Source organism: Mustela erminea, chromosome 3 (assembly GCF_009829155.1).
Source record: "Mustela erminea isolate mMusErm1 chromosome 3, mMusErm1.Pri, whole genome shotgun sequence".
NCBI classification, from domain to species: Eukaryota; Metazoa; Chordata; class Mammalia; order Carnivora; family Mustelidae; genus Mustela; species Mustela erminea.
In genome coordinates, this window is record NC_045616.1 from 56,996,282 (window position 1) to 57,011,995 (window position 15,714).

Genomic DNA, 15,714 nt, shown 5'->3' on the forward strand with positions numbered 1-15,714 from the left:
GAACAGAATGAATGGAGTCTTTTAGGCTCATTGGGATATAACACAACATTTAAATAAGTGTTACGAAGCTTAGGGAAAAACAACTAGTATAAATTATACTTTATCCTTCTGAAATAGGGAGGAAATTGTGCCAAATAAAAGTCATAACTGCAGGGCTTTGTTTAGCAATATGATGATGCTAAAATAAACTCTGAGGCAGTCCTGATGCTATGCCAGATAATAATGATAGAAGTCCAAATGTGTCAACATTTTACTAACAGTATTTAAACAACATGGCAGGTAAAATGAATTATAAATTATAATCCAATTTAAACTGCATTTATTGTGTTCATCTCAAATATATTCACTTATACTGCAATGGAGACATTCACTACTTCATGAACAAATGTTAGAAATCCTACTGTGTGCAAGGCACTATGCTTGGTGATGCAGGAAGAACACTAAATAAACTAACTTTTAGAATAGAGAGAACGAAGAGTATAGGAGACAAAGAAAACTATCAAAAAGTTCTTTGGAATCCATATATTCCTAAATAAAAGAGTAACATCAATAACAAGTGCAAATACTTTCACATTTATTATTGATATAAGGCTTCCAGAGTCCCTGCCTGACACAGAGATAAGAAATAGGTATTCTATCCACAATAATAAAGAGAAGATTAGACATGAGCTCTCAGATCATTCTAAATCTTTTCCATTAAAATAGGCTATGCTACCTCTCCTCACGGACATGTGCTTTATTTTCATGATGCTAACATTCAAATAAGGAAGTAGGAGTGGAATGTGGTACCATCTAAACCATGTGGGTTATTACAATTTATGTGATACTTAAACAAGAAGAACAATTTACAAACAATTCTAGGCCAGAAAGAAATTCTTATCAAAAGATCAATTTTCCTCTTCAGAATTAGAAAGAGCTAGTGATTCAAGAGATGTCAAATTTTCCTTCTAACAGAGAATGCAGGTTAGTTCTTAAAGTATTTAATTTTTTTGTTCCTAAATAAGCATGAGGTGAGGCAAGAGAAAGATGCTACTAAAATGGTGGCATCTTCATTTTATGTATTTAAAACAATACACTTCTTATCCTGAGTTTCTGCCAATCACACTCTTTGCAACATAAGCTACACGAACTCAGCTTTGAAAATAGTCTTTTCAAATGACAGCATGTCTACAGGAAGTTCTCCATATAGCTATCAGATGTTATTTTTCCTTTTGTTTATCACTGGGTTTAAAAGAAAGGTTGTCAATTAAAAAGCAATTATATTTTTAAAAGAAATGATTCATTATTCTTGATTTCCATTTTAATACTTTGCACACACAATGTCTTAAAGATATTAGTCACATGAGTGCTAACTCTAATGGTAACAAAGTCTAAATTCTTTCTCTTTGAAAAGCTATACCATAGTATAGCAGAGAAGGAGCTTGATCTCCATGTGGAAAATCATAAAAAGGAATGTCAGAGTTTTTAAAAAGAAAGTCACATTAATTAGCCTTTGAAATTTATTATTTTTATTATTTACCTGCCAAGAGTTTTGTCAGGTAAAGTCAACTTACTTATTATTTTTTAAATCTCTCAAAAATTGGTACTACTCAAAATTTTATTTTAAAATATAAAATTAGCTAACTTCATAATTTTGTTCTTCCTAATTAAGAATGTCACAAATATCTCTAAAACAGAGTAACCAAACAAAAGGGAATAAATAAAAGATAAATGCACAGAGCAATGTAAAGGAGCCTCTACTTCAGTAAACTTCATTTATTAAAGACCTAATTTAATATTAATGAAATTAATTCCAGTATAGAAGGTCAAATTAAAAAGCAAAGTATATCAAATATTGTTATGCGCTTTAATTTTCAATAATCTCACGTCCTGTTGAAAATAAATTAGCTTTCTAATAATGCAAATGTTGAATTGTGGAAAATAGTGCATGTTATAGTCCTCATTTAATCAGATTAAAAATTCATACTAATTACCATATTAAAGACTCAACTATTTAGAGTAAAAGAAATATGTTTAATTTTATTAACTCAGTACTTTCTGAACTTATTTGGTCATAAAAATCATTTTTAGCAAAGAATACTTTAACATTTGTCTCCTGGAATACTGTTTTAATGAATGAATATAACTTCTCATAAGATATTTCTCCAGTTCAAACTTACCTTCCTATTAGTACTCAATTTAAAAAAAAAATTTTTCGAAATAAAAACCACTGGAACTATATTCAAAACAATGCATATAGCATCATAAAGCAACATTTTCAGAATCCACCCTTGGTCTCCTGAATTAACAGTAATAGAGTCGTCCCTGATATCCCATCATCACGACTGTCCCTAATAGTATTTAAACAACATGGCAGGTAAAATGAATTAAAAATTGTAATCCAATTTAAACTGCATTTATTGTGTTCATCTCAAATATATTCAATTATACTGCAATAGAGACATTCACTATTTCATGAACAAATGTTAGAAATCCTACTGTGGATTTTTAATCCCAGGAGTTTTAACAACCTCTGGGTCACCAAATTTGTATCACAATAATTGGATCATAATGTCTGAGAGTATTGTAAAACCTTATTTTTTGTATTTTAAACTATACACTTAAATATATATATTTATATATAAAATGATAATACTTTATGAGGTCTAAAATACATGGCAAATTGAAATGTATGTTACAATAATGCAAAAAAGTTAAGTGGACTTAAAGTGTCCAAAGTCCTAGCATTATCTAGGGAGCATGAAAGTTAAATTAATGTGGGACTTAATAGGTCATGGATGTTTGCTGCCAACTCAAGGATTCTTGTCACTAAAACAAGAATAAATAAATCTGTAAGTAACAAGTTAATAAAGAGAAAGAATAATGAGAAAAGAGAGACCATGAGAAAGCTACTCCTAAATATGTACGTAACTGCATCAATTATAAATGGAGTAAACACTCCAATTAAAACACAAAGATTATTAGGCTGGGTTTAAAAAACAACTATAGATTTTAAATATATAAAAGTTGAAAGTAGAGGAGCAAAAAAAGATGAAAAAGTTATACCATGTAGTAAACATCAAGAAAAAGAGATCTGGTATAACTATAATGTTAACAGACACAGAGAATTTTAAGGGAAAGCAGTAGTAGACCAACAAGAGAGATATTTCACAATAGTAAGAAAAAGTCAATTCACCAAAAAGATAAAACAATGTTAAATTTATACCCACCAAATAATACATAAATAGTATATAGTGTAAAGTCTTTAAACTTAAACTTTAAACTGTTAAAACTATATTTTTTATATTTTAAAACTATATATTTCTCTATTTTTAAAATGTCTACATGGGCGTTTTGGTAGTATTATTTAATATTTATTTAGCATCTCTATACACAGCCTTTTAATCAAGGACTAAATACAAATCACTGTTCTGCCTTATGTGCTTTGCCATCAAATCATAATAAACCTCCAACACAGATATGAACATTCCCATTCATCTTAATGGTGCATTAATGACACCAAGCTATATCTTTTTCCAGCTAAATGTGTACCCACACCATTAAGTAAGAAATCAAGGAGGCCATACATTCCACCCTTTCTTTTTTAGGAGCCTTTAATCATTTTACAAAAACAAAGGCATCAAATGATTTAAATATAAAATTAAAGAGAACTCTTAGATTTTAAAAAAATAAGGTGGTTCTACTAAGTAAAAAGAACCTTTAGCACAAGAAGAGTTCTCAGACTGCCTGGATTAGAACCCCAGTTCTATAATTTACTAGCTGTGTTACCTTAGACAAGTATTCTAATTTTTCTGTGCCTCAGTTCTCTCAGCTGTAAAATGGTGATGGTAACAGTATATACTTCAAAGGTATATACTCCAAGTATATATTTAAATGCTGTTAGATGAAGTAATGCATCCAAGAATGAACTAACACATCTAAGAAACCTAGAATACACTCAGGCACCCATATAAATGCTTAAGTAACCGAGTTTATAGTAGTGACAGTGCTGGTGATGACATTACTGTAACAGTGGTGGTGGAACCATGAGAGAACAATGAAAGTAACAGCAATAGCAACTGTAATAGTAACGGAGGAGGAGGAACAATACCTGTAGTAGCAGAATTAGAATTAGAAGAACTAATCAAACTAGTTATCATTGTCAGAAAAATCATCATTTTCCAAGGGTCACAAAGTCAAATTATTTCCAGGATTCATGCAAATGACATCAACGAATAAAATGAGCCTGATCAAATACAAAAGGAAGAGTTAAAAAACAGAAAACTAGGAAACTATGTCCTATATAAATGCCATCAGATTTATTACTTAACAAAGGAAAAACAAAGTATGTGACCTAAATCAACAGTTACAATCTCTGTATAGTCCAAGTTATTCATTTAAAAAAAAACCCAGTATTGTTGTTAATAGAGCTAGCCATTGTGCTTTTTTTTTTTAGATTTTTTTTCTTCACTGATATTTTTTTTATTAATTTTTTATTTTTTATAACATATATTTTTATCCCCAGAGGTACAGGTCTGTGAATCACCAAGCCATTGTGCTTTTATGCTTGTGAAGTCACAGACCGCAGTACTCTAAGTTCTTTTTTTTGTTCAGTCATCCCCCAAATTACAACTACCCTACAAAATGCTGAATGTCACAGATGTGTGTTTGCACCTATTTATCAATGCACTGAGTTTTACCACAAGGCTTGAAACTGGTACTCGGGGTCTCGCTTTGATTCCTTCTTCTGCCCACCCCACTTGTAACAGTGCTCTTTCATGACACCACATATTCGGACTCTACTCAGCGAGCCTGGTGATATGCATCCTTCACACATACCCAAGCCCTCCAGAGTGAAGCTTCAGCAAGCATCATGTCAATGCTGGTGGGCTGGCAACATTCCAGAACCTCATCACTAGTAAACTCTATCCTTTTGATCTTAAATATGGCTTATGAATGATATTGATGAGTTGGTACAAGGAACCATATGTGCTGTTTGTAGTGGAGACCCCTGTCACAATCACAAAGAGACAAGAATCCTCTGTACTACATTATAGACATGCAGCTGATTTAGAGATTATTGCTGCATTATCCCACCTTTTGTCTCAACTGGGTCATGGTTGCAGTTAAACAGGGTCAATAAAAATGTTTAGCCTCATTTTCCTATGACAAAGATGATTCAGGCTTTCTTAAGTTTGTTTTACTACAACCAATCAAAAACAGTAAATAAATTAAAAAGTGTAAAACCTTTTGTATTTCTTAGACATAAATACTCAATTACACCTATAGTCATCTACACCTGCCTAAAGATCTCACGGCTTTACATTAACAGCTTCATAAAAACTTGGTAGTACAATTTGATTTCATTTTCACAGTAATATACATCTATCATAGCATCATAAAATCAACCTGAAATAGAACCTTTTAGAACACCAAGATCAGTACATCAAATAGAAATATGTGAATCATGTGTAGAATTTTAAACTTCCCTAAACACATGCAAATGAGTAAAAAAGAAAATGAGGGTAATATTAATAATATATTTACTCAATACATCCAAAAATAATTATTTCAAGATTTAATTAATATAGAAATATATTAATGAGACACATTACTTTTTTCATACTAAGTTTTTGAAATCCAATGTTTGGTTTATACTTAAAAGTACAGTTCAACTTGGACAAGTCACATTTCCAGTGTTCAACAGTCTCACATCACTAGTGCCTAACTGACTGAACAGTACAGAGCAGCTCTTGACAAAACCCAAACCAATGAACTGACAGAGGGTGATTTAGTTTCTGCCTGAAAGTTATTTTCCCCTCTTCTCATCTTCTTTTGTTCTAAGGTACAGTTTCCTTTTAACATGTCTTATTCCATCTTTTCTTGTTTTAAATACCATTCTCCTAAGGTCAATGATGCTGAATCATTTTTGGAATATACTCCCTATTGAAAAATATATAAAAATTTGAACCTTGCTCTAGAAAAGTGTACTTGTGCATTTGTAATGAGATGAACTGTGTCCCTCCCAAAAAGACATTTTGGGGTCCTAATCCCTGGTGCTGAAGAATGTGGAATTCTTATGGGCAAACAGAGGATTCACCAAGGTATTCAACTGAGGTTACAGGCATGGGCCCTACCCAGTGGGACTGCTGTCCTTACAAAAAAGGGAAATTTCGATGCAACACTGAAAGGGACAGTGATATGAAGAAACAGAGGGAGAAGATGGCTTTCAACAAGTCAAGGAGAGAGGCCTGGACAGAGCCTTCCCTCCTGGCCCTCAGAAAGAATCAACCTTGTTAACATCTTGACTTGGGACTTCTAGCCTCCAGAAGTGTGGGACAATATATTTCTGTTGTGTAAGCTACCCAGTTTGTGATACTGAGTTATACCAGCCCAACAAACTAATACATGCATTTATGTATGAAACTTTATATATAACTCCAAAGGGTTCAAAGATCCCCTTGTTAACTACTTAAGAACCAGAAGTTAAGAATGCACTTGAGATTAGAACAAATCAAATTAAATAACATTTAAGTAGTGTTTTCTGTCAACTGTTAATATTAATTTTATCAGTCAACATTTGTCCTAAGTCTATTCTCAGATCAGTACTCTTACTACAACAGTGGCAAAAATATAATTTTTAAGCCATCTTCAGAATCCTGAAAGTTACTCACTGCACATTCTGAGGTTTAATATTCACATGGGTTCATGCTATATTTTAAGTACATATCCTTGATTATATGATCCATTCCCCCTATTTAGTACATGTCCTCTTAAAATATGGACATAGAGAGACTGTTTTTGGGAAAATATTTGTTCTCTTTAGAGTCTTCTCCTTTTTTCACCTAATTTATATATGAATCGAAATGGTTTAAAGCAGGATTTCTCACATAGGGTGCACGGCATAATAACTTCCATTGACAAAGTTCCTAAGGTCTTGTAAGTTTGAGAAACATTTCATAGTACATTCTACCTTTCATTACTATCTTCATTAGCATATTAAAGACCCTGAGAAGCTACGAAGAAAAGAAAAAAATGAGTAAGTGATCACATAATTTTTCTCTTACAACATATTAAACATTGAAACAGCAGGTGGATGAATACTTAGGTGAAGTCACCATACTCTGTAAAATCCTAGTCTTAGATGCTTGGAACAAGACAGTACAATTATAGCCACACAGCAGGCTGACTTTAGGCTGGTAGATTGATTGGTCCAACGCACTTAGCCCACTGCAGCCAAGAACGTTACTTTCACCAACATTGCCAAATGTGGGTATTTTTCTCCTCACTGAGTGAGCTTTTTTTGACCCAGACCTAACAGTTGCCAGTCCTCACAGCCTCCCAGGTCCCGACAGGACTTCCATACTGAACAAACTCAAGGAATGTGGGAGAGGGCAAGGAAGAAGTGCACAGGACAGCAATGAGGGCAGCTCTAGGCAAGAAGTGCTCTAGGCAAGAAGTGGAATTTCAGCAATTTTTCAAGGATAAATACCTCTTCTATTGTTCTTTGCCTTCCTTACTTGCCTTAGCATTTCAGTGAATTGCTTCTTGGCCTCCTGGCTAAGATCAAGTGCAGAGTACCTCAATGTTTGCTTGTTTCTTTTTTGTCAGTTTATAGTTATTTTGGGGGGAGATTACCTAACCTTCTCATTCATCCATAGGCAGAAATAAATATTCTTAACAGAATTTCTTTCTGTCTTTCCAAGAATATATATATAAAGGTATAGAAATAATTGCCTAGAAGGGCATATCAAAGTTTTATTTTAATAGTATAGTATAGAAAAATTATCACAGATTACTGCAAATCTTTCATATATTTGAGATTCTTATGTAGATAAATACTAAGTCAAAACCTGAAGCAATTAATACGGAGGGGGTGAGAGAAGTCAGACAGAAAAAGATAAATATCATATGATATCACTTATATACAGAATCTAAAAAGGCCAAATTCACACACAAAAAAAGTAGAATAATAGTTGATAGGGGCTAGGGTAAGGGAATTGGGGAGATACTTAAGGGTACAAACTTGCAGCTAGGTAGATAAATAAGTCTTTAAGATCTAATGCCCAGCTTAGTGATTATAGGCAACAATACTGTATTACAACATCAAAGTTGCAAAGAGTCTAGACCTTAAATGTTCTCACCAGAAAAAAGAAATGATAATATGTGATACAGTGGAGGTGTTACTGTGGTTATCATATTGTAATATACAACTACATCAAATCAACACATTGTATACCTTAAACTTACACAATGTTGTATGTCAATTATATCTAAATAGAAAAAATATACAAGGAATAACCTCAATAGAAATATGCATATTCTGGGGGCATCTAGGTGGCTCAGTCATTAAGTGTCTGCCTTTGGCTCGGGTCATCATCCCAGGGTTCTGGGTTTGAGCCTCACATCAGGCTCTCTGCTGGGCAGGAAACCTGCTTCACCCTCTCCCACTCCCCCGATTGTGTTCCCTTTCTTGCTGTCTCTCTCTCTGTCAAATGAATAAATCTTAAGGAAGAAAGGAAGGAAGGAAGGAATATAGATGGATGTGTATTCTGGAATTTCCTCCATAACTATGTATCATGAAGTCTTGTTTTTTAATCTGAGGATGTTGCCTGTCTTTCTGGAGAATTTATGTACAAATAGATTCTCCTCTTCAACACAGGAAGCATTCTCATCACCCTATTGCATTAATTGCAATCTCCTCAGTGTGAACAAATTTCCAAAGTTTTAAAAAATATCTCAAAAAGAAATGTGCAATTGTGATTTACTACTATAGGAGGCAAGTATTTTCTCATTCTTTCTGTCTCATTCTTTCAGCAGTAATATATTTAAACTTTGTAGGCCTCTGTTTCTTCATCTGTAAAATGATAGGCTTGAATTAGAAGATCCAGAACTGTATGAGATCTAGATCTCTGAAGAACATAGTATCATTCCTGAGCAATGCTGCTTATGTATAATTGCTACGAAATACACTCAAATTGCTCTTCTGGTTTTTGTGAAAGGTTTCAGTAAATAAAGCTTTTTATTAAGAATTTGTAAATAAATGAGTCTATGATAAACAAGCTGGATAAGATTAAGGGAATAATCTGTAATTCTAAAGTTGAATTTCTGACTAATCTCTTTGGCAGTACATGTTGTTACCCCTTCTGTGAGTAGACATTCACTGTTTGAAGCAACAAGCTCTTTGATACTTAGAAATTTTGGATTCTGTTCTATTTTTAAAAGCTACTATATCAGTATTCATCGACTCTTTGACATAGCCATTCATTTATTTTCTAAAAGGCTATTCTATAATCACACTTCCTTTCAGGAAGCCCACCAACTAAGTAGAAGCCTAAATTACTGATAGCAGTAATACAGGGGCCTTCCTGTTGGTAAAGAATCAAGACTAATTAAACTAATGTGCTAAATCCCAGGCTAATAATTATGCAGATGAGTGATAGAAAGCTTATTTTTATTTGTTTTTAGTGGTTGTGCACTTTTAAAATGAAGAAGAATAAAACATTTTAGAATAAGTATTTTTCATATTTATACTTTTAGCAAGGTTAATTTAATTGGTCTCTAATTTTGAGAAATACAATTTCTACTAATAAATTTATAATATAAAAATATTATCTTAATTAAAAATAAATAATTTGAAATAATTAAGGAGACATTAAAATAATTCCTCTTGTAAAAGCTAATTAGGAACCAATTAAGCATAAGTTTTCAAAATGCTTCACAGGGAAGATCCTATTTCAATGAAATAAGCCCAATCTTTGTACTAAATATTCACCCACATTCTGAATTATGCTAACACTAAGAAATATTTTATAATAATGGTTAAAATTCTTGGAATATTCATATACATTTAAGAATTATTTTCACATACAATTCTACTAGTATTACAGCATCAAAATGGTTATAAACATGAAAAACTACATAACCATAAATTAATTTTTAGGCTATGGCAGATATTTTGGAGGCAAATAAAAGGCCATAGATGCACTGCTAGATGTTTTGGCACTCAGATGCTATACTAATTACACTTCTCTCTCTTTTTATTTTGGTGAGGTTCTGTTATTCAGGAGACCTACTTCAATCTGAAGTTTCTCCAAAGACATGGACATCAGGTGTTACCTTGATTTGTATCCAAAGAAACAGAAGATTTCCTGTAGAAAAGGTTGTTTTACTATATCTATAAAAACCCAACATGATTATCTTTCCATTCAATTAAAAAACATAACAAAAAACAAAAACAAAACAACACTGGAGGTAGGACTAATCCAGACAAACCAGGAAATCCTTAGAGCCACAAGGAGTTACACAAACTAGGTGAGAGCGCAAGTAATTCATCCTCCTCGGTAATCCAGGGGTTGAGCTATAAACAGAGACCATGGCAACCAGCTCATCTATCATAATCTTAATCTGAAACAAAGTTAAATACCTATGAACTCTAAGACTTTAGTATGCAGTAACAATTTCTTTCTTTCTTTCTTTCTTTCTTTTTTAAAGATTTTATTTATTTAACAGAGACACACAGCGAGAGAGGGAACAGAACACAAGCAGGGGGACTGGGAGACAGAGAGGGAGAAGCACGCTCTCTGCTGAGCAGAGAGCCCGATGCGGGGCTCGATCCCAGGACCCTGGGATCATGACCTGAGCCAAAGGCAGACGTTTAACCGACTGAGCCACTCAGGCGCCCCAACAATTTATTTCTTAACTAAGTCTGTAACACCATTGTTACCTATCTAGAAATTCTGGAAGTTAAGACCTACAGAAAGTAAATCTTGTTTTATTTATTTACAGAAAAGTATAAAATGTAGTTGTGGGTGGTACAGACTGTGACGTTCAAGCCTCAGAATACTTCGGAGATCTCCTTTTAGCTAACCAACTTTAAACAAATTTAGAGGTTTTTCATAATATACGGTATAATACATATGAACATTACATAGTTTATTAGAGTACTGTCTGTCGTCAGTTATTTCCTCAACAACTCTAATGATGGGGGGAAATTTAAAACTTTGGAGAAAAAAAATAATAAAATAGATTGCCCATACATAAAATAGTTACCTGCCTATTTCCTGTAAACTTCGATATCCTTATTGTACATCTGGATATATGTATGAAAATAAGCAGAACTTTTCCTTGAATCAATACTGTGAAATCACTAAATGATCTGGTCTCACTAAATTATTATAATGCAGGAATGAGTCATTAGGAAATTCGATGGTTTTTTTTACAATTAATGATGAACACACATTTACATAATAGAAATGACTACCAAGTTAAACATTTAGCCATTTAAATAAATGACTTATTGAAAGAATAAATGTATTAAATCACATTAGTTTTTTCCTCTTGTTCTTATCATAGGGAAAGCACACATGAACCTCCACTACCTAAAATAAATTCAAATATTTACTTATACAATAAGAATAGGTAATTCATTATCAAGATGACAGAATAAGTTCAGGAAGAAACCTTCATTGCTCTGGTCCAGATACATAGTAATAGTATATAATATATCAAAAAACGAAGCTATGATTAAATATATAAACATATTTCCCATAGACTAAGAATATAATTTTGTCTCTGTAAAAGAATGAATTATATTTTTAAAAAAAAAGAATGAATTATAGAATCTGGTAAGCTACTCTGTTGTTTAACACTTAAAATGTTTTTCCTCAGATGTATGGAATCCAGTTCTACACTTGATCTTAGCCAAAATTCAATACCAAGCATTTTAGATCTGAGGTTCTGTTTTTTTCCCCCCCTCCAAACTTCAGTTTCCCGAATATTTCTTACTGAAGCAGAAGGAAAGGATAGTTAAAATTTTGAATAAAAATGTTCTTAATTCTTGAAATCAAAACCTGCCAAAAGCAAGTTAAATGCAAAGAAAAAAATAAAAGAATCAGAGACCTATATGTCAAGTATGTAGTGAACTAGATTTGAGTTAAAGAAAATAACGCTATGTAAAAGAAAAAATGTACAATGAACTAAACATTTTTGAAGAGAAGAGAAATTTAGCCAGATTTAAAATAGTACAATTGTAGGAATACTTTGCCTAAAATAGAACACATACAGGACCCCATTCTCATATACCTATTATTTAACCATATATTTTCTTTTCAACAATAATTTTCATCTACTTCAAAGGTTGGTGAGACACTCTGAGTAAGGAACAAAATCAAAGACCATTATATTTAATAAAAATTTTGAACATTTAGATTTTTGGAAAGAGTACAGATTCCCTTTTTAGGGAGATTTCAATTACATTTGATTATTAAAGAATGACTTCATTTTATATTGAGTCACTAATGTAAAACAAGCATTGCTTCCAAATGTTAACTCTGCTGTGCAAAAGTGAGAGTGTATGTGATTGTGTGATCCAGTTCAAACCTAATTAGAATCAGATTAATCAACCAACTAATGTAATCAATATCATGAAATTTCCATGACCCCAATCACATAATCACTTCCTATGTCTTGTCCATTTATTCTATTTTCTTTCCTGTCTTTATGGAAAGTGCCCATGCTCCTAGCTAACCAAATCCTGCCATTTGTCCATTCGACCCCATCTTCACTTATGAGAAACAGCATTCCAGCAATTTCAGCAACATTCCCCCTCTTTCCTTACTTACTCCCATCAATATGCAAACATGATGTTCTTTCTCTCATCTAAGACAAAGGTGGAAAAAAAAAAAAAAAAAAAAAACCCTCTTGGCCCCATGTACCCTTCAAGCAGCTTCCCAGGTTTCTTCTTCTATACAGTAAAACTTGCTAAAAAGTGTTGCTTAGGCTTCTTGTTTCTTCCCAGTTCTCTCCTCTCATCTTTTTGGAACCTCCTATTTCTGCTATCCCACTGAAAATGTTTTATTAAGATCCCCAGCAATACCAGTGTGTCCTACCATGTTCGCCTGCCTGGCTGCTCCCTCTCAGCCTTTGCTGGTCTCCTCACTCTACACATTCAAGTGTACAAGGGCAGAGTCCTTGATCTTTTCTATCTTCTCTATCTCCCTTGATAGCTCAGCCGGTTTTAAATGCCTCTTTACTTAAACATCTTCAGCAGGAAGCCCTCTCCCTAACTCCAAATTTGTATACCCAACTCACTACTTAATATCTCAGAATTAAGTTTTGTAAAACTGAGTTCCTAACCCTCCTCTTCCATACTCTCATCATTCAGTAAGTCAGCTGCATGCCTTCAGTATTCAGTCCAAAACACTTATCATGATTGGTGTATGCCTGTCTCTCAGTACGATACCCACTTCACCAACAATAATATGTTGCCTCTAGACGTATCTAGAATCTGCCCCCTTGTTCACCATCTTCACTGCTGTCACTCTGGTCTAAGCCGCTCACGTCCTTCATGCTTTGTTGAACCAGCTTTCCACTCTCTGTCTTCTTCTGCGCTTACCACACTATGTATACTCTATTCTCAACATAACAGCCAGATTAATCCTGCTAAAACTGTAAGTCAGAATCACATCACTTGATGTTCGAAACCTTCCAACAGTTTCCAGTGCAGTTGAAAGCAAACCTTGAAATCCTTACAATAGCCTATAAGGCCCTCCACATGATATGCCCTCTCTCTGACCTCATATCTCCATTCTCCCTATCTCTATCATCCTACTGTACCCGTACCTCCCTCCATGCTATTGCTTAAACACATCGATAAAAAGTTGATGAAAGCTCCCACATAGGGGTCTTTGTACTAACTGCTTTTTTCTGCCTAGCATGCTCACCCCACAGAGAGATGTGTCACCAAGGCCTTTTCTGGTGCCCTGGCTAAAATTATAACCTTTATCCTACTTCCACCTTGACATTTTCTATTATCTTTCCCTGGTGTATTTTTCTCTTCAGCATTTATCACTATTTAATATAGCTTATATTCAATTTATTCATCTTGTTATTGTCTGTTTCTCTGACTAGAATGCATAAACTGCAAGAAAACAAAAATACATTTGTTTTTTGCTCTCCAACAGAGAATAGTTTCTGGTACCTAAGAGACACTCAGAAAACATTTGCTAAATAAATGAATCAAACATTTATTTTGAGAACACTAGGCTTCTTCCAGAACCACATAAGTGTAAGATGAGTTCAGGGACTCTTGCATCTAGGAAATCTATAAATATTTAGAAATATTATTCATGGATTTAGATCTGAGGGACTGAGTAAGGCTCAGGTACTTTAACACAAACTGCCATTTCCCCTTCTGTTCCCCCTCACCCATCTCCCCCTGCTAAAATCCCTATTCTGAATAGTGAAAGAAGGCTCAACCTCAAGACAACCTGAAGCATTGTAGATCACCCCACTCCTTGCCCATCCATAGCTCTAGCTGGATAAGATCTCACATGTTAAAGGCCACCAACTTTGAGCTAGACAGAACTAGCATGAACACATACATATCTTGCTTACTCCTCATGTACCCTTATTTAAAAGGAGATAGCATGCCTTGGGGGGGGTATGTGTGTGTGTGTGTGTGTGTGTGTGCTTGCTTGTTTTATTGCTAATGAGTTGCCGCACTGTATAATAAATATAATTTTTAACATTAAGTACTTGAGGTTCTAAACTAAAAACCCTGAAGAATTTTTGTAGAAAAGACCTTTTTCATAACATTTTTCATTACAGTTTATTATCTTTAGAATAATAAGCCCAAGTGAGATCTCCAACAAAGGAAATGAATGCACTCCTCTTACTTGGAGCTAACGCAGAGCGATCAGGCAAGTTTTCACTCTCCTCATCAGTGCTTTCATCATAGATTGCATCCCTGTCAGCAGTCATTTCAGAATGTGTTGTGGTTTCCCTAGAAACAGAGAAAGGTAGAATTATAATTTTTTGGCTCACCCCTGGCTAGGTATCAAATTCACCAGTAAGTAATTATAGAAAATATCCCTGGAAAAATACTTTAAACAAACACATACTGAAACATACATGATTAAGATGAAAGCATTTTATAAAGACTATACGTTAACTCTCTTAAGAATAAGTTTCCCTTCTACTTAATTTAAATGTGGTTTAGTGCTCACTATAATCAACTCTTCAATCAGTTTCTTATCATCTTATTCATCTATCAAAATACTATTCCTCTGGATTATTTTCTGAGGATCACAGAGTATTCAGTATTTTACTGATCTCAAAGCAGTTCTGCCTTGCTTTTGATTGTCCCCAAATTTTCAGAGAGGCACCCTTCTTCTTACTATGAAGATGCCAAGTAAGGCACAGACAAGTTTGGACTTGTCCAAAGTCATGTACTAACAGGTATCAGTGCCAGACAACACCTGAACGAGGACCATTTGACATCAAATGTTATATTCTTCACATGATGCCATTAGTAAATCTTTGTGTTCTCTCGGATTCGGGCAAAAGATGCAAACCTGGATCCACTAAAATAATTAAGTGGATAAATAAAGTAGTAAAACAATAAAAACCAGACTAAAATAATTATAATTGTCTAAACCATACCAGCTATAAGTCACCTGTGATTCTTCTTAAAAATCAAGGATGCATCCACTCTCAGAACCACTTGATTCTAAAAGTAACCACTCCTTAGACACCAATATTACAAATGTGTATTCAACTCTGCAGTTTTACAGAAGATAAAGTTTTTATTGTTTTTAATGATGTCTAAGAATTACACAAATAACACTTAGATAAACCACCTGTCAGTTTTAAGATTTAAGTGTAGTTATGACAGTGAGCAGACATGGAGAGAACATTTTGAGACTTTTCCAGCCCACTGCATCCAACAGCCAC

The 15,714-nt window shown here is 33.8% G+C and overlaps 1 protein-coding gene across 9 annotated transcripts in view; it reads right to left on the reverse strand.

The window, feature by feature from the left end:
- Positions 1–15,714, reverse strand: part of XRCC4 (X-ray repair cross complementing 4) — a 344,365-nt gene that overhangs the window by 214,668 nt on the left and 113,983 nt on the right. For all 9 annotated transcript variants that reach the window (XR_004283926.1, XM_032335817.1, XM_032335822.1 and 6 more), the window contains exon 6: positions 14,658–14,764. Coding sequence is in view for 8 of the 9 variants with exons in the window: in XM_032335817.1 (XP_032191708.1) it covers positions 14,658–14,764 (107 nt within the window). In the remaining variant the exon portion in view is untranslated. The remainder of the gene's footprint in view (positions 1–14,657; positions 14,765–15,714) is intronic.